This window comes from Talpa occidentalis, unplaced genomic scaffold, assembly GCF_014898055.3.
Source record: "Talpa occidentalis isolate TD23 unplaced genomic scaffold, MPIMG_talOcc4v2.1 talOcc4.5, whole genome shotgun sequence".
Classification (NCBI taxonomy): Eukaryota; Metazoa; Chordata; class Mammalia; order Eulipotyphla; family Talpidae; genus Talpa; species Talpa occidentalis.
This window is the reverse complement of record NW_023604861.1, coordinates 120,839,364-120,863,438: the sequence shown is the minus strand read 5'-3', so window position 1 is coordinate 120,863,438 and position 24,075 is coordinate 120,839,364. Positions and strand designations below refer to the sequence as shown.

At 37.0% G+C, this 24,075-nt stretch overlaps 1 protein-coding gene across 1 annotated transcript in view; it reads left to right on the top strand.

The window, feature by feature from the left end:
• The window catches only part of RASGRP3 (RAS guanyl releasing protein 3), a 100,231-nt gene that overhangs the window by 40,623 nt on the left and 35,533 nt on the right, over positions 1-24,075 (top strand). The window contains exons 2-8 of the mRNA XM_037528247.2: positions 4,965-5,084; positions 17,047-17,245; positions 18,190-18,292; positions 20,071-20,133; positions 20,651-20,782; positions 21,955-22,102; positions 23,534-23,707. Coding sequence (XP_037384144.1) covers positions 17,176-17,245; positions 18,190-18,292; positions 20,071-20,133; positions 20,651-20,782; positions 21,955-22,102; positions 23,534-23,707 — 690 coding nt within the window. The 5' untranslated portion in view covers positions 4,965-5,084; positions 17,047-17,175. The remainder of the gene's footprint in view (positions 1-4,964; positions 5,085-17,046; positions 17,246-18,189; positions 18,293-20,070; positions 20,134-20,650; positions 20,783-21,954; positions 22,103-23,533; positions 23,708-24,075) is intronic.

Below are 24,075 nucleotides of genomic sequence, written 5' to 3'. Positions count from 1 at the left end.
TGACCTGTGTGGGAAGTGCCATTTGAAGCTGTTGGGTCACACTGATGGCATCTGGCCAAGGTACTGAAGGGTAATGAAGATGAATGAAGTGGTGAAGGAAGCATCTTCATGGGAGAGGAGTAAGGCATAGTATCTCTAACTCTTGAGAGGGTCATAGATGCTGCTGCAAAAAGAAAACCCTTATATTTTTTAATTGGATGTTGAGTCAGAGGTTGTGAATGGACTCTTGGAAGAGGTGAAAATTGCAGTACCTTAAACTTTGCTGAATCTAAAAAGCTGAGGGTGAGAATATGGAATGGTGGCATTTGTTTCAAGTCTATCAATTTTTAGGAATAAAAATATATCAGATGGTAGAACCTCAGGGAATATTGATTTCTCTTCTTTTCTGAAATTCTCTGGAGCAGTAAGTTTTTGAGTATTTGAATGAATAGAGGTTTACATATCCCTCTGAGACCGGGGGTAGGTCATCCATCCAAATAAGTGAGCCTCCTTGGATTTATTTTAAGAGTTTAATAAGAGTCAGTTATCTTCCTAAACATAATGATCCCATTTTGTAAAGAAGTCTCCCCCACTGCTGGGTTTGGAGTCTTTTTAACCCTGAGGATGGCTCTCCCCAGAAAGAAGCTATGGGTGCAAACACATAAAATTTGATGTCATGAGCTTTCACATGTTTCTGCATCTTGGTCTCTGATTCAAATCTTTGGTATGGGCAGAATTGTATGTTGAAACTCTAACTCCCAATACGACTATATTTGTAAACAGAGCCTAAAAGAAGGAAATTCGGTTAAATGAAATTATAAAGCTGTGGTCTTAATCCAATAGATTTGGTTCCCTTATAAGAGTAAGAGATTCCAGAACTCTCTTTCTCCAACATGTGAGAATACAGCAAGTATGCAAGCCAGGAAGAGTTTTCTTACCAGGAACCAAATCAAGCAGTACTCTGATCCTAGATTTCCCAGCTTCTAGAACTACGAGAAAAATTTTTCTGTTATTTAAGTCACTCAGTCTTTGTTATTTTGTTATAGCAGTCCAAGAAGACTGATACTAGTCTCTAACTTTGAAAATGCTCTGGCCCCTAAAGTACCTGTGCTCATGGTTATTTATCCATGAAAGAGTAGGTCTGAGGAGAATTCCCTAGTGAGCCATGTTCTCTATGTAGACGGACTTCTCTGGGGGTGTATGGGAGCCTGGGATGATGGGACAGCACCAGCTGAAAGGGTATGCCTGGTGCTCTCTTTCTGCCTCCCCCTGCCCACCCCACATCATGAAGGGCATGCGGAAGGAGGAAGTGTTTGTGCTGGGCTTGGACTTCTTGTCTAGGCTTTTCTTTATTTCACTGGGCAGGGCATCCATTGGAATCCAGGGGCCTCCTCGGATTTCTTTCACCCATTCAATAGGAGGCGGATAGCCTAATGAACACAATAATCCCATTTTATGGAAGTCGCTCCTCACAGGTAAGATTGGAGCTACTGAATGCTGAAACAAACTGCTAGGAATGCGAGAAGCATTCATTCCTTAAAAATCTATTTTGTCCATTCTTATCTCTCTTGCAAAAGCTGCTGCTGTTTGAATTGGGTGAAATTTGAAGACAAGGACAATGGGAGTTGTAATTTGCAGATTCTGGGAGAGCAGAATCTCAAAGCCTAGTGGGTCCATGAGCATTAATTTGTATTGGGAGAGGGGAGCATGTTCATGTATTTTCTTTGAAACTTAGAAAGTGAAAACAAAGTCTGAATGATGAAGGGTAACCAACATAATATGTGGGGTTCCGTGTGACAGGTGTAAAAGAACAGACAGCATTCAGAAATGGGATTCGGCAATTTTGACCTCCAAGCTGCACTTTCTCAAGGTCACCTTTACTAGCACATCTTTGCCCATCTGCATTAGATACCCAGTACCCAGGAACTAGGGATTTTAGCTTTTCACTCAAATCTTTACTCTCATTTTAGGCAATAATACAATAATTGTTTTGCCATAAGGGGATGATTGTGTGCAAAAGTTTTTGCTAAGTCATTTAAATCACATTAGTGAGCAGAAATTTCATGACTGACAATATGGCTGCTGCATTTCTTCACATCTCAATGGCAAAAGGGCCACTTTACCTTAGAAAATTCATACTTTTAAAGCAGATGCATTAGTTTAAAGTCAGCCTTTAGATATGTGAACCTTTATGTCCTACAGAGCGCCCTATGAGCCCACTGTGATGGAATAGTTCCCTTTTCTGTTTAAAAATGGACAAATTATGTAACTTCTGGGAGTTCTCCTTTATAAAATGAGGTTGTTAGTCTGGTAAAAGATCCTTTAAAAAAATGGAAATGTCCTCTTTCTCCTGGATTTCTGTGTTTAAAACTTCTAGAACAACAGTTTCTGTGCCAAAAAGCATCTAGGCAAAAAGCATCTTCAGAAGACTTGAATGTGCAAGATCATGAAACCAGGTGTTTAGAGACCAGTCCTTGCAGCTGCAATGACCAGTAAATAGCCCTCCCCTGGTTTCTGGATTCTCTTTTTAGGGGAATAGACAACAACAAAGGAAGAATACCAGCTCAACTTGTATAGTTGCTAATTATCCAAATGAGTCATTTATCTAAGTGCTGGAAATTACCCACAGGAAATTATCCTGAGGTCCCAGTGATGAGTACCTATGATTTACTCAAATCTGACATGGAGAAGTCAGCTGTCACCAGTTGTAGTCAACAAATCCAAAGCAACATAGAGAGGAAGTAGGAGACAGTGAAACTAGTTACTTTAGTGTGTAAAATCTGAAAATTATCTGCCTATAAACATGAGTAGGTACACATTTTTTTAGGATAGCCCAGGGTATATTTTATTTGCCCCTAATCTTTCTAGTCTCCCCAAAGTAAAGTGTTGAGAGTGCATTGGCACCAAGCACTATGCTCTTTGCGAACTACAGTAAACACCTATTTTGTTGATTATAAGGACTTTTCTGTAAAAGAAAAATAGAAATCTGCGGAAATTGCAAATCTTGGAGGAAATCTAGACATTTGAAGCTCATAATAAATGGAAGTAAATAATAATGTATTAGCCTTACCAAGTTTGACTAGTGCTATAGTCATCCCCAAACTTAAGTTCTTGCTTAGGAACAAGTTGAAATCTGCCTTTTGAAGGAGAATATGCCAGAAGGTTTTAGCAGACAGAGTAACTGCTTTGTGATTCTTCCTTATTCATACCACAAATAGTAACATTCTGAAGATCTGCATGCACCTTGGAGAGTCCTCCTTAGTTTTTGCTTAGCTCTGTGATATCAGTGGGCAGCTTTGTGTCTGAGACAGGGGCTCCCCATGCAATGTCTGCAAAAAGCAGTTCAGGAAGACACAATGAGTAAAGTGGGCTAGGGAGAAGGAAAATTCTCTGATGCCAACAAGTGATATTTCACTTCCTAAATCTACTAAGAAAAAGGCATGTCGTGAGATGATAAATGTTAGTAACAGTTGGTCTAAGTTTGGAGATGTAAGGGGGGGCTGGCAGTTGCTACTCAGTTCCAACCAGATGTTGCCACACACAGATGCTGCCCTAAACCCGGCAGATTTGATTTTCCCTCAAGAATCTGGATTTTAAAAAGTGAAAGTCCAGACTTGTTTATTTTTTTCAGCTAATTCAAAAGTTTCTTAAATTTTGTGAGAGACAATCCTGTGTTGGCCTAAACCCTATCCCCCTCCACCCCTACTTCCTAATACATCTATGTAATAGATTTGTCCAAGATATCACCATTTTATACCATGTGGAGGCAGAAGGAGGAAAACCCTATTTTCACTTGTACCATCTTCAATTTGGAGAAAAAACTAAGGTGTGTAGATTATTTTTTTTTGTATGTATTTAAATAGGCTTTCCCAAATAAAGGGAAAAATATTAAAAGTTAAAGGTCATTTGACAACAATAGTTATAACATTTAAATAGATACTGTACTTTGGAATTTAGTTGCTGGGCATCAGAGTCAATATTGTTGGGCTATTGTGGAAAGTATGATTTTGCGTCAGGACCCAAAAGCATACCTATGTGAGTTGTCACTGATGTCAAGCATTTGGCATCTACACAGCTATCTTGCTGTGAATACTAATTTCCTCAATAAAAAATTCTTTGCAATAATTCAGATTGCTCCATATACAATAAAAATGTGGACATTTATATTCAGGTAATACAGGGAATTTTCAAGTTAAAAAATAGATATTTGGCACCCGTAGTCTGACACTACCACAGGAAAGACTCCTTTATACTCAAAAAGCAAAATTAGATGTTTTATCTGAAAAACAAAAAAAATCTTTTACAAAACATGGGCCCCTTTCACATTGCCTTAGATGCATGAAGGCAAAACATCTTGCATATTAAGTATTGATTTTTTTAGCATAGCTACTGCTTCAGATTTTCTATCTTTTTTCTCAGTCTTTGATGTTTTTATAGTGGTCTTTGCCTTTATCTCCCAAACCAGGTACTACCACATTTTATGTAGTAATACATCAATAAAGGGATTTTTATTTGTAGTTTTCTGTTGAAAAATACAATAATTAATTTGAGTTGCATTTGGTAGTAAGGAAGTATCTTTTTTACTGAATTGCTTGAATACCTTCAGGTTTTATGTGATTAATATTTAAAGAGTGCTGAGGTAATTAAATACATACATACCCTGTTTCTCAGACTAGGATTAGAAGCATGTGTTGAAGTCACTGGAGATGAGATATAATGAGATGAAGACTGGAAAGGATTTAAAACTGTGTGAACATGTAGACTTGTGAAATCCCCACAAATTACCACAGAAGCCAATGTGGTTCTTGTTCTAATTTTAGTGCCCTACTCAGTTTCACTTACTAATTTGGCTCTTTGGTATCCTTATTATGACTAGCAGATCCATCAGAAAGATTTTTGGTGGAAATGTTTTTGTGCAGTATCTACTCCCAAGCATTGTTCCTAGGGATATTAATAGGCTAACATGCATTTTTTCCATTCGGCAGAAGAATGGATGCAGTTTCAACACTTGGATCCCATTCATGACTCACTGCAACACAAGATAATACTGCCATTTCTTTAAGTATTTGCTGTGATCTCCTGGTCATTAACCTCTTTAAGGACAGGTAAGTGTTTTTGTATCCATTTATGTACTTATCTTATATGCTTGATAAATATTTGTCCAAAAATTATTGTAACTGATGAATAAAAATGTGGAGATGGTGAAATAAGGTTCTGGGAAATCTAGAGTAAGTTCCGAGTTTCTGGCTTGGAATACTGGGAGACAGGGTAAGCCATAAGTCAAGGAAGGAAATATAGATAGGAGATATATCAGTATAGGGAAGTGAAGAGGATATATATATTAATTAACAAATTTTTAAAAATTGAGATATAATTCATACACCATGAGAATCTTCCCTTCGAAGGTGTACAATTCAAGGCCTCCCTGGTGGCCTATGGGTTAAGTCTCAGTGTTACCGTTGCAAAGGCCTGAGTTGGAGACCCAGCCAGGGAGGTAACCCACATATGGCGCAGCAGACCTCTCCTACCTCTCCTCCTGGTCCCCTTGTATTTCAGTAGATCCGCCTGTTCTGCTCCCTACTCTGTCTCTGGTGAATCCTCTCATCCCCCATACCTCTGGTCTATACCCCCGTTCTTCTACACAAAAGTAAATAAAAAATCTTTTAAAAAAGTGTACAAGTCAGTGTTTTTTTAGTACATTCATAAAATTGTACAACTACCATTATCAATTCCAGAATATTTTTATCACCTCCAAAAGAAACCCTGAACTCATTAGAGTCACCACCTATTCTTCCTTTCCCTCAGTTCCACAAATGCCAATTTATTTTCTGTCCCCATGGACTTGCCTGTTCTCTGCATTTCATATAAACAGAATGATACAATACTTCACCTTTTGTGTTTTTGACTTTGTTCACTTAGTACAATGTTTTCAAGGCATATCCATGTTATAGCATGCATCAGTACTTCGTTCCTTTTTAATGACTGAATACTATCCCATTGTATAAATGTATTTCCAATTGCTTAAGGACATTTGGGTTGTTTTCCAATTTTTTGACTGTTATAAATAATACTGCTATAAACATTTGTATGCACATTTTTGTGTGGACATAAGTTTTCAATTCTCCTGGGGATATATATATATATATATATATATATATATATATAGTCATGGATGTTGATGGGGATACATTCTGATAAATGTTTCATGAGATGATTTGTTCATTGTGCAACCATTGTAGTGTATACTTACACAAACATAGATGGTATAGCCTGCTACACCATGTAACCTAGACAATTAGGTTATGTGGTCTAAACTATGGGGACCACCATGGTAGATGAGTTAGCCAATTGTTGACAGAAATGTTGTTAAAGGAAGCATGACTGTATCTAGGAGTAAATTTGCTGAACCATTTAAACTGTTATGTTTAAATTTCTGAAGAACTGCCAAGAATAGAAGAATTTTTAAAGTGGCTGTGTTATTTTATATTTCCATTAGCAATATAAGGCATGAAAACTTATCCAAAAGTTAAAGAAAACTTGCCCAAAGTCACATACTAGTAAGTAGCAGCGGTAGGATGGTATCAATCTATATGGAGATCCCACTCTGTCCTCTTCAGTATGTCATGCAGCTGGCCTGTTTGGTGCAGAATCAATGAAATAGAAGTGCTGTTTGAGCTGTGGTTACAGATGAGTTTGCTCTGGAGCTTGAAGTGAGGGGGCAAGGCCAGGCATAAAGACCTACAGACCCACATAGGGACCTCTAGACCCATAGCAATTGAGAGGCCAAGCGGTAGGAGAAGAGTGTGCACAAGACCAAGAAGGTGACCAGAGGTGCAAGAGGGAAAACCAGGCAAGGAGTGGGGGGTGGGGAGAATTGCCAAGAAAATCATTTGAGATAATTTTAGAGAAAAACTCACTGCTGAGCTTTTGTGCAACTTCTGCCACAATGTGGCGATTTCTACCAGAGTAGTTCTGGTGACATGTGGACATAGAAACTGGAGGGAGTATTGAACAGAACTTGTTTTTGGTGATCTGAGAGGGCATGGAATAGAGTCAGCATATTCTACTTGGCCATGAAGGGTAGGAAGTTAGGAAAAATGCCAATAGAGAACTGGTGGAGTTTATTTCTTTTGATTTTGGCCAGAAAAGACAACCCATGTTTTCTTAAACTCCTAGCAGTTTAGTTACAATTCATTAATTCCTCCTCTTCTATAACTGTACCAACAAAAGCCACATTCCCATTTCTTTGCCTCCTGTAACGTATTAACAGTGAATATGAAAAGTTACTCCTCTCTCTCTCTCTCTCATCTCCCTAGTTCCACTAATGAGTAAAAAATATCCATGATTCATGTACCACGAGTTACACAATTTCTGAAGGCTAGTATGGCATGAGGTCTATCAACCTCATGGTTCTTGAGAATTCCAAAATTTCTTTTCAGCATTTTGGACAAGCTCTTCTGACCTCCTTATCCTCCATATATATTTCTGCCATTAATCCATTAATGATCTTGTTCTAATGGGGGCATATAATTTAAATTTTGAATAACCACTTCACAAATGTGGTTTGCAACATTTAGCAATTTTAGGACTTCCTTTTTTTTTACACTAAAATCTCTTTCACATGAATTTTTTTATTCTCACGAGGAAGGCAGAGTCATATTCTCTTTCATGGTAGAAATGACGAAAGTGAACAACCTTAGAGAAGCTAAGTGGGACCTACTACATTATTGATTTTCTGGTGAACCAGTTCAATTTTCTCTTTCCTTGGTATGCAGAGACTTATTTTCAGGTATAAGGTGAAATTAGTTCATGTTTTAGAAGAGAGGACTAGAGATATCACCACCTCTTCAGATTTGGTTCCCTTTTAAAGAAAGGAAGAATCTATGTGCTATTGGTGAAACATATGAAATAAAACTATAATGTCATTAGAAAAGCCATTTGACAAAGTCATTAGGAGGAGACTCCAGCTGTGTATATTTAACTAAGGGTACAGAAAATTAAAGCATAATTTTTGATTCTCATACTTTACTTTTAATAGGTTCCAATATAAAGTCTACCTCCAAATCCTTGATTTAGAAGTAATTTCAATTGGAGACTTTATCGTCCCATGAAAGACTACTATAAACGTACTGGGTTTTGTACAGGAGCAAAATGTCTTCACTCAGATGATAACATATTACAGCTTTACTTAAAAGTGTATAATTAATTTTACAACTTTAAACCAGCCTGAATCTATGTATATAAAAGTTAGCATCAAAATGGTGTAAGAAATTTAGCTTTTAAAGCTTATTTCTGTCAAAGAGAAATTGGATAATAAAATGAATAATAATAAAGATAATGATAAAGTATCATGCAGACCCCATGCTTTCTTTTATTTATTTGAACATTCATTTATCTGTGCCTTTTTTTAAATCCAGAGACAGTTCAGAACTCAGTGCATCCCTATCTGACCCCAAACATTTTACTCTGTCATCAGCCTTTGTTATAAATAATGTCTCATATGTGTTTTTATACTTTTTCACATGACAATGAGTTTCTTGACAGTAGGTTGCAGATACCCATCCCATGCATAAATTTGGAATCATGCTCAGCTATTTCCAGCAACTTCACTGTCCAACACCACTGGATTTAGCTGGTATTTTCTGTTTTACTTTTGTGACCCATATATATTAATGCCTCCAGATGTCTCCTCCTTCAGGAAGTCTTCCTATATCTCTTTAAGTTAAAGTCAGTTCCATTTATGTGCTCCTCTAATACCTTGGACATGTCTCTGACAGTGGACTTAATAGGCTCATTGTTTTATAATAACCAGTTTATAATCTGTATTCTGCAAGGGAATATGAGTTCTTGAGAAGTAACTCTTTACATCGGCAGCTTAAAGCACAGTATTTGACATCTAATAGATATTCTATAATTATTGGCCTTTTTTGTTCAACCAGACAAATACCTTTCTCTGAGAGCATGGATTTTGGAGTTACTCTTTCAATATGTTAGTGCTTCTTGCTGCATTCTCACATAACAACTTAGAATTCAATTTTTAAAATCCTTTCCCAGTGTATCCAGAGAAAGGCAGCTTTCATGCTCTGTATAGAGTAATGGTAGATGAGCACTTAGCCTGTGCCTTCTAGTCACATTTTCTTACTTCACAGAGACTCTCTCTGCAGTATCTTCATTCTCTTGGAGCCTCCTTTGTGTATATTCTATCACATAAGATTATATTCTGGCCCCTCTGGGAGGAACCATGGTTTTTATTTACTCATGTCACTAATGGTACCAAATACTCAACAGAAGTCAATAACCAGCTCAGAACTCATCTCATAGGGACTCCTCACATTATTTTTAGTAAAAATAAGAAACAAGAGTTAGGTACATTTTATTTATTGCTGTATTTCTGGAAAGGGGTTTGGCCTCCCAAAGTTCAATGGGTAAAGTGCCCAGCACAGTAACTCAAAAAGAAAGCACTCAAAAGAATGAGCTCCTCTACTTCCTCCTTCATCATGTTCTCCATCATCATCATCATCATTAAATTCACCCCTAAGTGAATGAATGATAGGAATGTGACCTCATTTAAAGAAATGTGGAACCAGTTCTTTGCAGAGCATTAGTGTCTCTGACAAGATTCTTCTGAATATAATACCAGCATCTTCAGGAGAAGAAAACATAGGTCTTTAACAAAAAAGTTGTTCCACAAAGTGAAAAATATTAAATATTAAATATCCTAACTTAAATGCTTCCTAGTTTGGGATCTTATTTTGGTATATTATTTACAACTTGAACATGGAGTTGCCATAGTAGGTCAAAACCCTTCCATGTAATTGAATGTGTCCATCTGGAAACCATCTGATTACAAGTATCTAAAATGTGTACAGATTGTTCTCTTCCACATTCAGCTGCAGTGAATGCTAGGAAAATGCCTCCTTTGTTGGAGATAGAATTCTATCATAATACTAGAGCTTCTTTAAGACTCTCATTTCTCATTCAATTCAAGTCAGATAGATTTAAATAAGTTAGTTCGGTTGCCAATACCAAAATATAAATAACCAAGGAAAATAATCAAAATGTAGCTTAACCTTGTTATTTAATTGTTACCCAAAAATGTAAGGGGGCCTTTTGAGTTGACCTCTGAGCTGGTTATTGACTTCTGTTCAGTATTTGGTACCAGTGAGTCCCTGAATTTGCCAAGCTTGCTGTAATAATAGTGGCTATTCATTGGCAGACAAAAGGGTGGGTGATAGATACTTAGAAGCAAAGCACAGAGAATAGTAAATATTTGTTCTAGATAAGACTTAGCAATTCATCTAACAGGCAAACCTTAACAACAGCTAAAATTTGTGTGAGTAGTAAGTAGAATGCAATTTTTGGGGAGTCAGATGGACCTTGCTTTGCAACTTAATTAATAAAATGATACAGACAAGTAATTTAACTTCTAGCCATCAATTTCCTCATAAAATAGAATAACAATACTTAATTTTCACTGTGTTATAACATTTAAACATAACATAGTCATTTTCTCAATATTATGTTTCTCACATTTCTTGTCACTTGCAAGTAAAATATGAAAAGGCTATTATTACTTTGTTTTCTAAAATCTAGGAAAATGTTGATTATTAATGCTTTATTAATGTCATCAAAATTCTTTGCAGGAAAAAATAAACAATAACATTTTTAACATTATTGCATTTAGTAAATCTATCCCTGGCAAGAATATAAAAAAATAACATGTAGAACTGAAAAATATAAAATTATATATGGTTCCTCCCTGCTGTCATTGTCAAATAATCATTGGAGATAGTGCTCCACTACCCATAAATGTGGACTCATTTATTCTCTGGATCATCATTATGACCCATTTGCAATGTTTTAATTTCACTTTATGCACTAATTCCTTTCCTAAGTTCCTTCTACCCCAATTGGTTCATGACAGAAACAACTTTGTCAAAAGAACAATGTAAAAACAACCAAAGAATACCAAATATGAACAGTGAACTGAGAAAAACTTGCATGCCGTGCTCTATAATGACTTTTTTAAAGGCAATGGACAATGCGGGTATTGGAGAGTATGGGTAGTATGGTACAGAGACAGGAAAACAGGCTGGGAGCATGGAGACTAGGGTTGTGGCTGATGCTGTAGTTCATAGATTAAAACATCCTAGATAAAGCCAAAAGGTCAGAGGTAATTTATTTATTTATTTATTTATTTATTTATTTTTCTAATAGAGTCTGTTTTCTTTGTTGTTTCAAGGAAAGTCAGGCTAGGAAACCTCCTAGCAAATGTCAGCCATGTTTTGGCTCTGAGGCTTGTAGTTATGGAAACCATATGTGACTAGACTGTAGCAGCAGAAACGCAGAACTGCCTGGTTCATAGAGAAGAAACTTGCCCTACAAGTTGTTCCAGAAAAATTAGCTCAAATGATTTCAGAATCTTGATATAAGGGAAAATAAACTTTCTCCCAAAACAAACTCCAGAAGTTTGTTTCTACTTTAGGTGGAAATAGTCCCAATACTTCTGGTTTCTTTCTTCTGTGTTCTTTATATCTTAGTGCAAAATTTTATCCTTTTGATAAACCTCAGATGTGTTTCCATCATACCTTACAGAGATGACCTTGTCTCCTTTTTGGAGTAAATAGAAATTACCAGAAGGTACTTCCTTGAATTCGTGCATGAAAAAGACAGACCTACGTAGCTCTATACCCACTTTTTTCTCTTTCTTGCTGTTACATTCAAAGAGGTGACCCTCTGCTTTAAACAAGGCAAGTTCCTTCACATACAGATAGGGAGGACTTCTGTTGTCCCAAGGACCTTATTATATTTATTAAATTCTCTCTTTTCTTCCCCTTGCATTCCCCTTTGCACACACTCAGGTGTCAATTCAGAAGTCTGTAAAAAGGTATCCTGAAGCTCACTCACAATTTCCTCCTGGATGACTCAGACATCTCTATTCAACATGTCCAAAAGTGAACTCTCACTTGTCTCCATGAACTACCTACCCCTCCTGTATCCCTTCAACTTCTCAAGCTCAGGGAATGGCACATAACCCAACCAGATAACTACTGGAAATATTCCAATTTCTCCTTTCTGCTCATTCTCCGTAGGCAACAGGTCAGTATATTCCTCTGACTCCTAGGCTTAGTCAGCACCCCTCACCTTTCATAGGATATTTTATTGTAATTATGACTTTAATTCATTGCTAGAGTAAAAAAGCAAGAATTGTATCTATCTTGCTTCTAGATTTATCCTTTTCTCCAATTGTCCCTAACATCTTTTACCAGTCACACTTGTACCTTGCTTAGTCTCTGGTGTCTAACAGATTGTTAGTGTTTGTCAAATAAATTCTATTTCAGTTTTGTTATTTCTCTCATTAAATGCAATAATTTTGGTTATCCTATGGGGTCTAGAGAATATAATTATAGCACTTTTCAGATCTCATGTCTGTGGTGAGAAAGGGAAGTTAAGCTTGATTATTGCCAGAACAACAAATACTATGACACTTTAGTTTTTAATCCTTAAGGTTTAACACAGAGGATTTAGGCACTTAGAGAACCCCCTTATCTCCCTATGAAGGTCAAAGAATGTAAAGACATATAGGTGGTCATTTATATACCTATATATACACACATATACATATACATACATGCATGCATACATACATACATATATTCGCCACTAGGAAGGGTCTTCAAGAGTTTTTAGTATTTTCATTTGTTTTTTCCTTGGGATAGACAAGATAGTCTTTGGAATTTTGAACATGGCCATTATCATTTCAAGATTGCTGAATACTTATTAGATATATTGTTTCACCTTTAAATCCTGAAATCTAGAGCCAGGGGAAACTTCACTCTCATCTTGGCATGCTTCCTAGACACCAGCTGGTAATTCAGTCCACAACATCTCTGACAGTCATTACCTTAGTTTGGCTTGATTTCAGGAATAGGATTCCATTGCTGACGAGACTGCCTGCCCTACTACCTACCCTCTTGTGTCAAAATTTTCTCCTCTATTTCCTTTTCCCTTCTTTAAATTAACATCGCTCTTCCTGTCACTTCTATACATGGGTCCTCTACTTTAGCTTATGTCCCCCAACTTCATAGTCTTTAAATATTGGAAAGGAAGAGGTAGTGCAGATAAAAGATATTTCCCCAAACATCCAGTGTTTAACAGGCCACATGGGGGATACATTTTATGTTACCTCACTCTCTTCCACTCTCTTCCAATACATTTTATGTTACCTCACTCTAGTGAATTAACCAACATTAATGACATTTTACTTAAATGGCATTAACAGCATTTCCCTGTTTTATTGATAACCAATTTTCAAAACTCTAAAACTTCTGAAGTGAGATTCTGGAGTTCTAATTTATATCAGCTCAAGGATAGTGGCATGGAATTGGCTCCTTTTTACTATTTCTAATAATTATTGGAAACACATTTCTGATTGTTCCAGGCAATCACAAGGAATTTTTGAAGATAGAGGTTTAACCAGTCATATTAATATAAGTCTTTTACTCATTGAACACATCATGAACTCTGGAAATCACACCCAGCACACATTGATTGCCCTTTGGAAATGAGAACTTCTCTCTCAGAGATAATTCAAGCTCTGGGGAAATTTTGGCTTTATCATTTCCTTTTCAGACTTCTGAGAAAAAGTCTGTGCTGGGGAGCAATAATTTTGATTGCAGTCAACACTAAAGCAAGTCCTAAACCATTGGGAGACTGAACAGCCTGGATTAAAATAACACTGACATTCATGTTGGCTAGTTAGGAATGATCAGGGCCAGAATATGATGAGCCCCAAAACAAACTGCAAATCTAGAGATTTACCACATTCCAAAATCAGTGTTTGGAAGTTCTGAGTAATTCGCTACATATTTGGACTAAAATAGTATTTTATATTATATATATTGATTTTGGTTTTGAAACACATTCAGAGGTTTTTAAAAGGCTGAACAAAAAAAAAAAAAAAAAAAAAAAACTACCTGATTTAAAAAACACATCACCAGATAATTATCTTGAATGTTTTCTCTTTTTAATTGACTTCATGGGTGAAGTTTAGAAAAAATCTCCAAAAACAACTTTAATTCAAGGTTTTTGGTAAAATGTTTTAATACAGTGTGGATTCTTTTGGGTTCCCATTACTTTGGGGTTTCTATTACTTAATTCTGTTTGGGGATTTCTTTCTATTCTTTTATCAGGTTCGCCAAAGTACTTAGAATTCAAATTGGATAAACCAGTACTATAAATTGTTTCCCCAATGCATTTTTTTTTAAGATTTATTTTTTATTTATACAATAGCTGGGGTATAGGCCAGAAGCACAGGAGGTTGAGCGGATTCACCAGAGACAGAGTGGGGAGCAGAACAGGCACATCCACTGAAATACACTGCTGAAGGGAGCAGCAGGAGAGACAGAAGAGATCTATCACGCCACGTGGAAATCTCCCTGGCTGGCCGGGAATGGACCCGTGCTGCAGAGGCTGCGGACAACTTCACAGCGCTGTGCTCAACCCACTGAGCTACCGGGGAGGCCCTCCCCAATGCATTTTTTAATAATGATAACTGCCATTAAAATTCATTCAGGCCTGGAAATATGTCTGTGTGAAACCAATATGTATTTCTTTAAATTACTGTAAGAAATTCCCCAAAACTAATATGCCTAGAAAAATGAAAAGAAACATGTCACGATATTAATGAGCATTATTACACTTTTGGTGATGAAATTATGGATAACTTTTTTCCTTTCCTTTTTCTTTACTGTCATATTTTAAATGTTGCATGTATACTGTTTTGATTTAAAAATGCTTTACTTTTATTTATTTTTAAAAAATATTTATTTATTGGGCCTAATTAACAAAAAAGTTTGTAAGCTGGAAGGAGCTTCTGTCCCAGTGTTGTTTACTAAAAACTTACTTAAATTAATAAAAGAAACGAAAATATAACCTCTTAAAATTTGTACATATAAATATATATATTCATCCAAACATGCATATTCAAAGACAGGCTTTAGATAGTTTTTATTTTATTCACTTATTCAATCATTCATTCATTCAGCAAATGCTTATTTTGGAGTATTTTCTCTGGGAGAGGAAATATCTCAGGAGTTGGAAAGTACATCAGAAAGTATATACAAAAATCCCTACATTCATGGCGCTTATATTACAGCATTAGAGAGTTTAGAAACAAGTAAAATATAAAGTATTTTAGATGGTGATGTGTTATGAAGAAAAATAAATCCAGGTAGCAAGGTAGAATATGCCAAGTAGGATATGGGCACAGAAAGAGAGGAGGTGGTGGTGGTTTAAATAGGGTGGTGAGGAAAGGCCTTGCCAATAAAGTAACTTGCTTAAGAAAGATGTCAAAGACTTGTTTCCTACAGCTTTCTTATTGCACTTTCATGAATTATTTGAGCAGCAGAAGTGGGAGAGCATTAATCTAGTGTTTCTATTATTTTTATTGCATACATAAAGCAGTCTTTCTGTTCATGCTCTAAGAGTGGTATCTTTGGCACAAGAATATGGTTCTTACACAGAAATAATAGACAGGGGCCTCCCTAGTGGCACAGGGGTTAAAGTCTCTCAGCACTATCAAGCTATCACCATCACTGCAGCATGAGTTTAATCCCCGTCCAGGGAGCTGACCCACATGGCACAGCAGACCTCTCCTGTCTCGCCCACTGCTCCCTTCTGTGGTATGTTTCAGTGGATCTGCCTGTTCGGTTCCCCATTCTGTTTCTCTGGTGAATCCTCTTGCCCTGTGCACCTCTGGCCTGTACCCCAGTTCTTGTATGCATAGATAAATTTAAAAACTCTTTTTAAAAATGAGAAAGAAATAATAGACAGAAAACATTTTTCCTGCAGAGCTATATGCCTGGTGAGTAGACTCACTCAAATGTCACTGTGTGGTATGTACACCCACTGAACTAATACAACTCTACATATGGACATTAGTTTATTTTTCTCCTGTTCATCCACGTGTTTGCTTCTTAAATTGACTATGAATCCTTTGAATGTAGGGACAATGATTTGTTCATCTCATCAGCCTCAATGCCCAGGCCAGTGCCTAACTATATGTTAAGTGCTCAATGATTATCAGATTATTGAATAAATTTTGAGTAAAATAGATATTAACTTCAAACAGTTCATGAAATTCATTCTCAGTGGGTCTGTGTACCTACTAAATAATCCCAAGTGGATAATATTTTACAGCATGAGGCCTTTTGTACTTCTCAAAGACCTGTATGAACTTGCTGTGTAAAATAAAATGATGTTGTAATCCCAGAGAAGCTATGAAGGAATTATGTTATTCACACTATCTTAGCAGGAGGCAAAAATTATGACAATTTATGCTACCCACGCTTGTGGGAACAATTAAAAGAAAAGAGAAACTCCAAAGCTTTATTTTATAACAGAGTCCTGATACTAGACCTTAATAATTGTGTGGTTTTGGATAAGTCACGGAATATCTGTGAATCCTATTACCCTACCTTTAAACTGGGAATAATAATTACTATCTCACAGTATTGCTATGAGTTGGAATATATGTAAAACAGCTGGTGTGATGCCTAGCACATAATGTGGATGTTCAACAAATTGTTAGCATTTTTACTACTAACAATAACATTATTATTAGGGAAGGTAGGAACATCAGCTATTTTTCCCAATTGTTGAACATGTATATGATCACTGAAGATAACTCTCATAAATACATTTGCACTTTAAACTTTATTTCTGTCTATATACTAGTAATAATGTTAAACAAATAATGCTTATAATATTCTTGAATGTATTATCAGTAAAGACTAAGAAGAGACTAAAATACTGTATTAACAAAGTGTCAGTTGCAAAATGGGGCAGTTTTTAATAAGGAATATCTCTGTGGTCTCAGCGCCATATTTACTAAAGGACAATTGAGCAGAATTTGCCATCATGGTGGCTGCTGAAATCTCTGTCATTTTGATATTTTTCTTATAGAAAGTTACAGTCACTGAAAGTCACTATGTTTTTAGGTAGAAAAATGAAGCCACAATTGGGTTTGAACTCCAGTCAGATAACTTTCTCTTCTTGTTTCTTTAGCATCTTCTTGAAGTACAAGAAAGGACAGTGTCCACCATTAGGCACAAACATCACCAATTTGCATGATTATGGAGATGATCTGTCTGATGCTGAAAATGTCTCTAGTTTTTTGACAACGGTTTAATAACCATGGGGTCAAGCGGACTTGGGAAAGCAGCAACATTAGATGAATTGCTGAGCACTTGCATCGAGATGTTCGGTATGAGCCTTTTCTCCTTTCATTCCTTTTGCCTTGATAATACTATTGCCCTAGTCAGATGCAAGAGTGTTGTGGGACAGACTTCAATCTCCATTCCTTGATATGTAAGGCCTTTTTGATTGACCCCAATCTGTCACCCCACTATCACTCTCTGCATTTTCTTCCCTTTACTGCCTACAGTTAATACGCCAGGCTCACTGTCCACCTAATACTGCTGGAATATTCTCTGCATCTTTCTATCTCTATGCCTTTATCATATTTCTTTTTTGGGGACCCTACTTCAGGTCACATCTCAAATATTATCTTCTATGTTCATGATACCTTCCTGATCTCCCCTGCCACGAGTCCTGATAAACTCCTATCCCCTACACAGCCCACTGTAACTTTCTTATGACCCACAGTATATGCTGTTTATTTGAATTAGACAAGTGTGGTTATCATAGACTGATGCCTTTTATATTTTCATATAGGTCATATATCTCCTGCAGGTTATCAATTCTACAGATAGATGTTTTCCATGTTGTTTGTGTATCAACCTCAACATTTTGGATTAGTCCTTGTTGAACTGATCACTACAGAAAGTTATACTAGAATAGGGTTGCCAGGTAAAATAGGATGGTCAGTTAAATTTAATTTTCAGATAAACCACATTTTTAGTACATGTCCTAAATAATACATGAGATATACTAATAGTAAAATAGTATTTGTGGTTTATCTTAATTCAAATTTACTTAGGTGCCCGTGTATTTTCATTTGCTAAGTCTAGCAACCCTAAGCCAGGGTGAGGGTGAGACCTACCCACTTAACTCGCAAGGAAATACCAGTAGTGAAAGGAAAACTATAATTGAATCTGTAAGAAATTTTTGACACTGATGTTTCTCTATTGATGTTAGAAAAAGAGTAGTACTATCATCTCCTCACCTCTCATTTTATTTTTTTAACAGATGACAATGGAGAGCTGAATAATAGTTATTTGCCAAGAATAGTTCTACTGATGCATCGATGGTATTTATCTTCCACTGAACTGGCAGAAAAACTTCTCTGCATATATCTTTTCAACTACTGTGTAATTTTTGCAATCATAAATCAATTTCTATATTTAGAGGGTGTCTAACCAAAACCAATAAGTAGTGACGCACAGCCTTCAGTCAGTTACCCAGCTGTTTTGTGGATATACATAGATTTCTAGACAAAATATCTGGATGATGGACAAATAGTTGATTGTCCATCTGGATGTTTTGGTGCTACTTAAAAATAATCATCAGATATGAGATAAAATGGCTGTAGACTAAATGTTTCCAACTTGTCAAACACTTCTGCTGGTAGTAAATGAAAGTATATTTAACACTGATTCAAGACCTAATTTATTTTTTCTAGGATGGCAAAATGGCAGACCTAGAGATACAGTTTAGACATGTAGAAATGTCACACAAATATATCAACTGGCACAAACCACTTACACTTGCACATTTTTCCTTAAGGGCAAGTCACGATATTATAGCAACTTTATTGTAATTTGTTGACTGATTAATTTTAGAACCCTTCTATAATAAGGGCATTTAATAGTTCACTACTTTTGTATATAATGCAGTCCTGAAAGGTAGTTGACAGCCAAATAACTGAAAATGGCAAAATAGTCTCAAATATTTAAGGAGGTTTTATTCTCCAAGCGCTAATGTTTATTATATAATCATTAATGGTGGCTCCTGCAGTCCCTGCCTACTTCAAGCCCAGGGGGTCCTGCAGAAGAATGAGAAGCCTTACAGGGAATGGAGAAACTGAGAGGGAGAGGGTCCATTAGGGTTATTAAGGCCAAGAGGGACTCCTATCTGCTCCCTTCAAGCTCCCTACCCTTCCACTTTTCCCCTCCCTTCTCTCCGTGATCCCAGGACAGAAAGGGATAGCAGAGAGAGTAAGGGGAAATTCATCTGAACAGAGGCCCCCGGAAGTGAGCAAGACCCCAGTCATCAGTGTTCCAGGGGCTCCATGGTGTGGCTATAGGCGGGGAGCACCACAGGGAAGGACAGAGAGACTCAGCCTAGCCCCATCATGCTCAAACACAGTCCAATGAATGTGCCCACAAACACTGTTCTCATCATTGGTATGTCTGCTGATGTATAAAATATAAATAAAAAGGGTTGTTTAGGCACAGTAAAGTCCAATGTCAAAAAATACAGCTTGTAAAAATTTGAAACTGCCCATGAATTGACATTTCTTTAGTTTTTCCTCCCTTTGGATTCTTTGTTCACTGCATATGCATAGTGCCTGGCCCACAGAAGGAACTGCATACATATTTGTTTAAAAGAAAAAGAGGGGCCTCCCGTGGTGGCACAGGCAGTTGAGCACTGCGCTGTGAAGCTGTCCGCAGCTTCTGTAGCGCAGGCTTGATCCCGGCCGGCTGGAGAGGGTCCCACATGGTGCACAGACCTCTCCTGTCGCGCCCGCTGCTCCCCTCAGCAGTGTATTTCAGTCTGCCTGTTCTGCTCCCTGCTCTGTCTCTGGTGAATTCTCTCACCCTCCCGCACATTTATCTGGACTGTACCCGCGTTCTTGTATAAATAAATAAATAAATCTTTAAAAAAAATAAATAAAAGAATAAGAGTAAATATAGACTTGAGAATCAATTGCAATACATCATGCACATGAATATACCTGAAAGGGACATTTTCAAATTGGAGTAGGTATACAGGGCATGAATCCTGAATAAGAGATCTATTGCCTACAAAGGTGTTCCATGTTCTATCAATTCTATCTAAATTGAACAAATAACCATAGGTATATGCAAAAGAAACCAGGCATGAGGATGTTTTCCTTAACTTGTGTACGTATAGAAATGCCAGTGAAGAAAGCTGCGATGAATTTCGATTAAAGATCTGCTACTTCATGAGGTGAATATATTTATAATTTTAATCATTTTGTAGTGTCTGGTAGGAAATGATGACTACTTCCTTTCCCCCAAGCAACAGCCCTAGTTTGACAATAGAATTGACTTAGACCCATCTTTAAAAAATGGCCCTCCTCTATTCCTGAATTTATCTTGCATTTGGACTAGATAGAGCTCAAGTAGCAGCTCAGTACCCTATTTGTAATTAGGGAATGAAATCGGTTCTCAGAAAGGGTGAGTGTCACAGACATTTCCACCTACTGGCCATGAATTGGGGGAAGTGTTTCCTCTCAGCTGTGGTTTTAGAGTCAGGAAGAGGCTCACAGGGAAAGTGGCAGACTGTGGTCCTTGACTGAAGGAGGCAAGGATGCGATTCAGTGTGAAGGAGGGCAACAGGGGATTGCTAACTAGGCCATGGTTCTGGATTCAGTGTTCAATGTAATCTGCAAAGTGATGCAATAATCTCTACAGAAGTCTAACTTGAACCCCTCCAGCCATCAAAAATATTTGATGCCTTTCAGGTACTGGATTCTGAAGTTTCCTGCAGAGTTTAATTTGGATCTTGGTTTGATTCGTATGACTGAAGAATTCCGGGAAGTAGCTAGTCAATTAGGATATGAAAAACACATCAGCCTCATCGACATATCCAGCATGTAAGAGGGGGCAAGTTTCTTTCAGACATAATGAGCCTGCTGTTTTGGGGAGGGAGTAGTGATGAGCCACTTTACTTCAATCAATACCATTTCAGAATTAAGGTGTGCTTCTTTGAGGAATAAGCACAGTCCCTTGCTTCAATTTCTTTATTTGTAGATGAGGGTAGTACCTTTCTCATGGGATTATTATGAACAATAAATACATAAGATAGCATGTAAAAACATTTGGCACATAATGGATGCTCAGTACTTAGGTATTCACTATGAATCTAGTTAGAGCTTCCTCTGGCTCTGTCACTAAAGAGTGTGATCTGTGGATAGCAGTGTTGGCATTACCTGGAAGCTTGATAGAAATGCAGAACCTCAGGCCTCATCCTAAACTTAATGAATGGAAAATGCATTTAATAAGATTCCCTTATCCAAGTTTGAGAAGCACTGTAGCACATGCTTCTGAGGTGGGGTTGAAGCTGTGCAAATGTTTACCAGGGATATGCCAAGAACTAGTTAGTTCAGCTACTAGGAATTTGGTGCTAATCTACTAGTTAACTTTGCACAGAGAAAACTTTTATTACCCTAAGCCTGTTTATCCATCTTGCGAGTATATTCTGTTATATCTTAGGCCTTCATATTCTATTTTTCAAGAATATTTCTTCAAGACTGATGAAAAGTGAGAAAACCAGGAATTATCAGGAATGTTGTTAAAAATACAGATTATTCGGGTTCATCCCTAGTAAATCAGAATCTCTGGGAGGGAGGTTCAGGTCTCCTTCTTTACAGCAGATTCATCAGGTAATACACATGTTGCTGAACTGTGAGAAGCAATTCTGAGGGTTTCCATGTGCCTTAAATCACCATCTGTACATTGATAACCTCCCAAATTTATATGCCTAGTTCTGGCCTCTCTTTTATGATCTAAACATTTCTATTCACAAGAAAGACCAAACAAGAGATTCTGGATGGATCAGTGCAAACACACCCTGTCTGGAAAACAACTCCTTATGTTCTGTTGGCAATGGGTCAGTGGCTTTCTCTTTAGATACGAAGGACAGGACATGTATTTTGCACAAACCCCTGGAAGCAGGCCAAGAGTTACAGAGTCAGTAGGTTAATAACTTCCATTGAGTGAAATGGGCTTTCAGCACATTCACCCGACTCACTCTTTTTTTTAATAGTCCTTCCTATGACTGGATGAGAAGAGTCACACAGAGGAAAAAAATATCCAAGAAGGGAAAAGCCTGTCTTCTATTTGACCATCTGGAGCCCATTGAATTGGCTGAGCACCTCACTTTTCTGGAGCATAAATCTTTTAGAAGGATCTCGGTACGAAACGTAACATTTAGTCTTCCAAGGATAACAACCACCATGCCAACTTTCCCTAGAGCCCCGTTTTCGCGCACTGAAGTGTTGGCAGCCCCTGTCGGTATGCTCCCCTGGAAAAGTGCCCTTAATTCACGGGAACAATCCCTTTTAACCAAAGAAAAATATTAGCCTGTCTTTATTTTATGGCTCAGGATTGTATTTCTATCGCTATTTTCAATGTCTCCTTTCATAAAATGAAAGCATGATTTTCTAAATATTCAGTGGAGATTTAACCATTCAGAGTTTATTAGCTCCATTGACTTCTCCCAAGTGACCATGTTTTACTAGGCCCTATATTTGGAAGAAAAATATTTCTTTAAGTTTGGATTTGTAGCAATGCCTAAATAGGGGTATACGTTGAAAATAGGAATTCTAGATTTTAAGGAGAATCTCAGCCTCAGGTTGTTTCCCAGACACAAAGATCCTGAATGCAACTTTCCTTTTCTCTTCTTAGTATCATTCCCTCTCTACATCCTTTTTAGTTCCTCAAGACTGGGGTCTCTTCCTCACCACTTACCTACTAACCACTTGTTATGATAATATTTTCACAGTGGTTCACAGATAGCCTTTGTCTTTGTCCCTCCATACTCCCATTCTTACCTCCTTTCCAAGGTACCAGGGAAATAGTGCTTGCAAAGAAGTATGGTTTTCCAAAAGACTGACTCTTTTCTCTAAATAAGCCTACCTGGGGAGAGCTTTAATAATTTCCCTACAAGCAGGACACAAGAGGCTTTGCCCTGCACAGGTCATATAATGGAAGTCTCATATGCATTGAGGATATCCATGCTGACCTCCTGAAATGTGTCTATTTTAATAAAGAACTCCCTTACTTCCACAGCTATTTGTTTTTATTTTTCCCTTGGAAAAACTTTATAAAATAAATCTGAGTTGAAATCATTATATATATTTTGTTGTTTTCCTCTTTTTCAATGTATACCATTTTATCTTAAACTTGCCTGACCATTGGGGTCACTGGTTAAAAATGGAGTTAAAAATGGAAATTCTTAGTTTTTCCCTCTGGAGATACTGATCCTTATGGACTGGGATGTTCCCAGAAATTAGTATATTAGCAGTGTGTCAGGATGATCCAGCAAAATCAGGACACACTGGAATATGACTGAGAGTTTTGACCCTTTTCTCCCATCAATATTGTGATGTGTAATAAGTATGTGTCTGTATATGGAAGTATGTGTCTGTATATAAAATGCAGGAAAATAGCATGTGTAAGGTATATGTGTATTTAAACCTGTATGATGCTATTATAAATATGAAATGTAAGAAATTATTATGTTGCTTTAAACTATATCTCACCTCTACCATGCAATATTTCAACTTCTGACTTTGCAAAGATAGCATTATAATATAGAGTCTCTGAATATTCCTTTCTTAAAGTTCACCGATTACCAAAGTTATGTCATCCATGGCTGTCTGGAGAATAACCCAACCTTGGAGAGATCTATTGCTTTATTTAATGGAATCTCTAAGTGGGTCCAGCTGATGGTTCTTAGCAAACCAACCCCACAACAAAGGGCAGAAGTCATCACAAAGTTTATCAATGTTGCCAAGGTATGTCTGCTGACAGGATACTTAAAGGATTCTATATATGTTCACTCACTCTATTGAGAAAAGTTATTGAGGAGTTGGGGCTGATAATATAAGACTATTAGACATTAAACTACTCATGGATGTCTAATAGTCTCCGGCAAGAAATCTACTTTCAAATAGCAATACTTAGAAACATTTAATGTAGCTGTTTTTCTGTGAAATAATTGATATATTTTTCTAATGGACTCTATTTTTAAATTTATATTATTCTTCCTAGATCCTTTTTATTAAAATCTTCCAGATTTTTAAAAAAATTATATTATTTTTTGAAGTAACATTGGTCTACCGTGGTGTAGGCTCACAACTCTTCAGATATTTGTTATGACAAC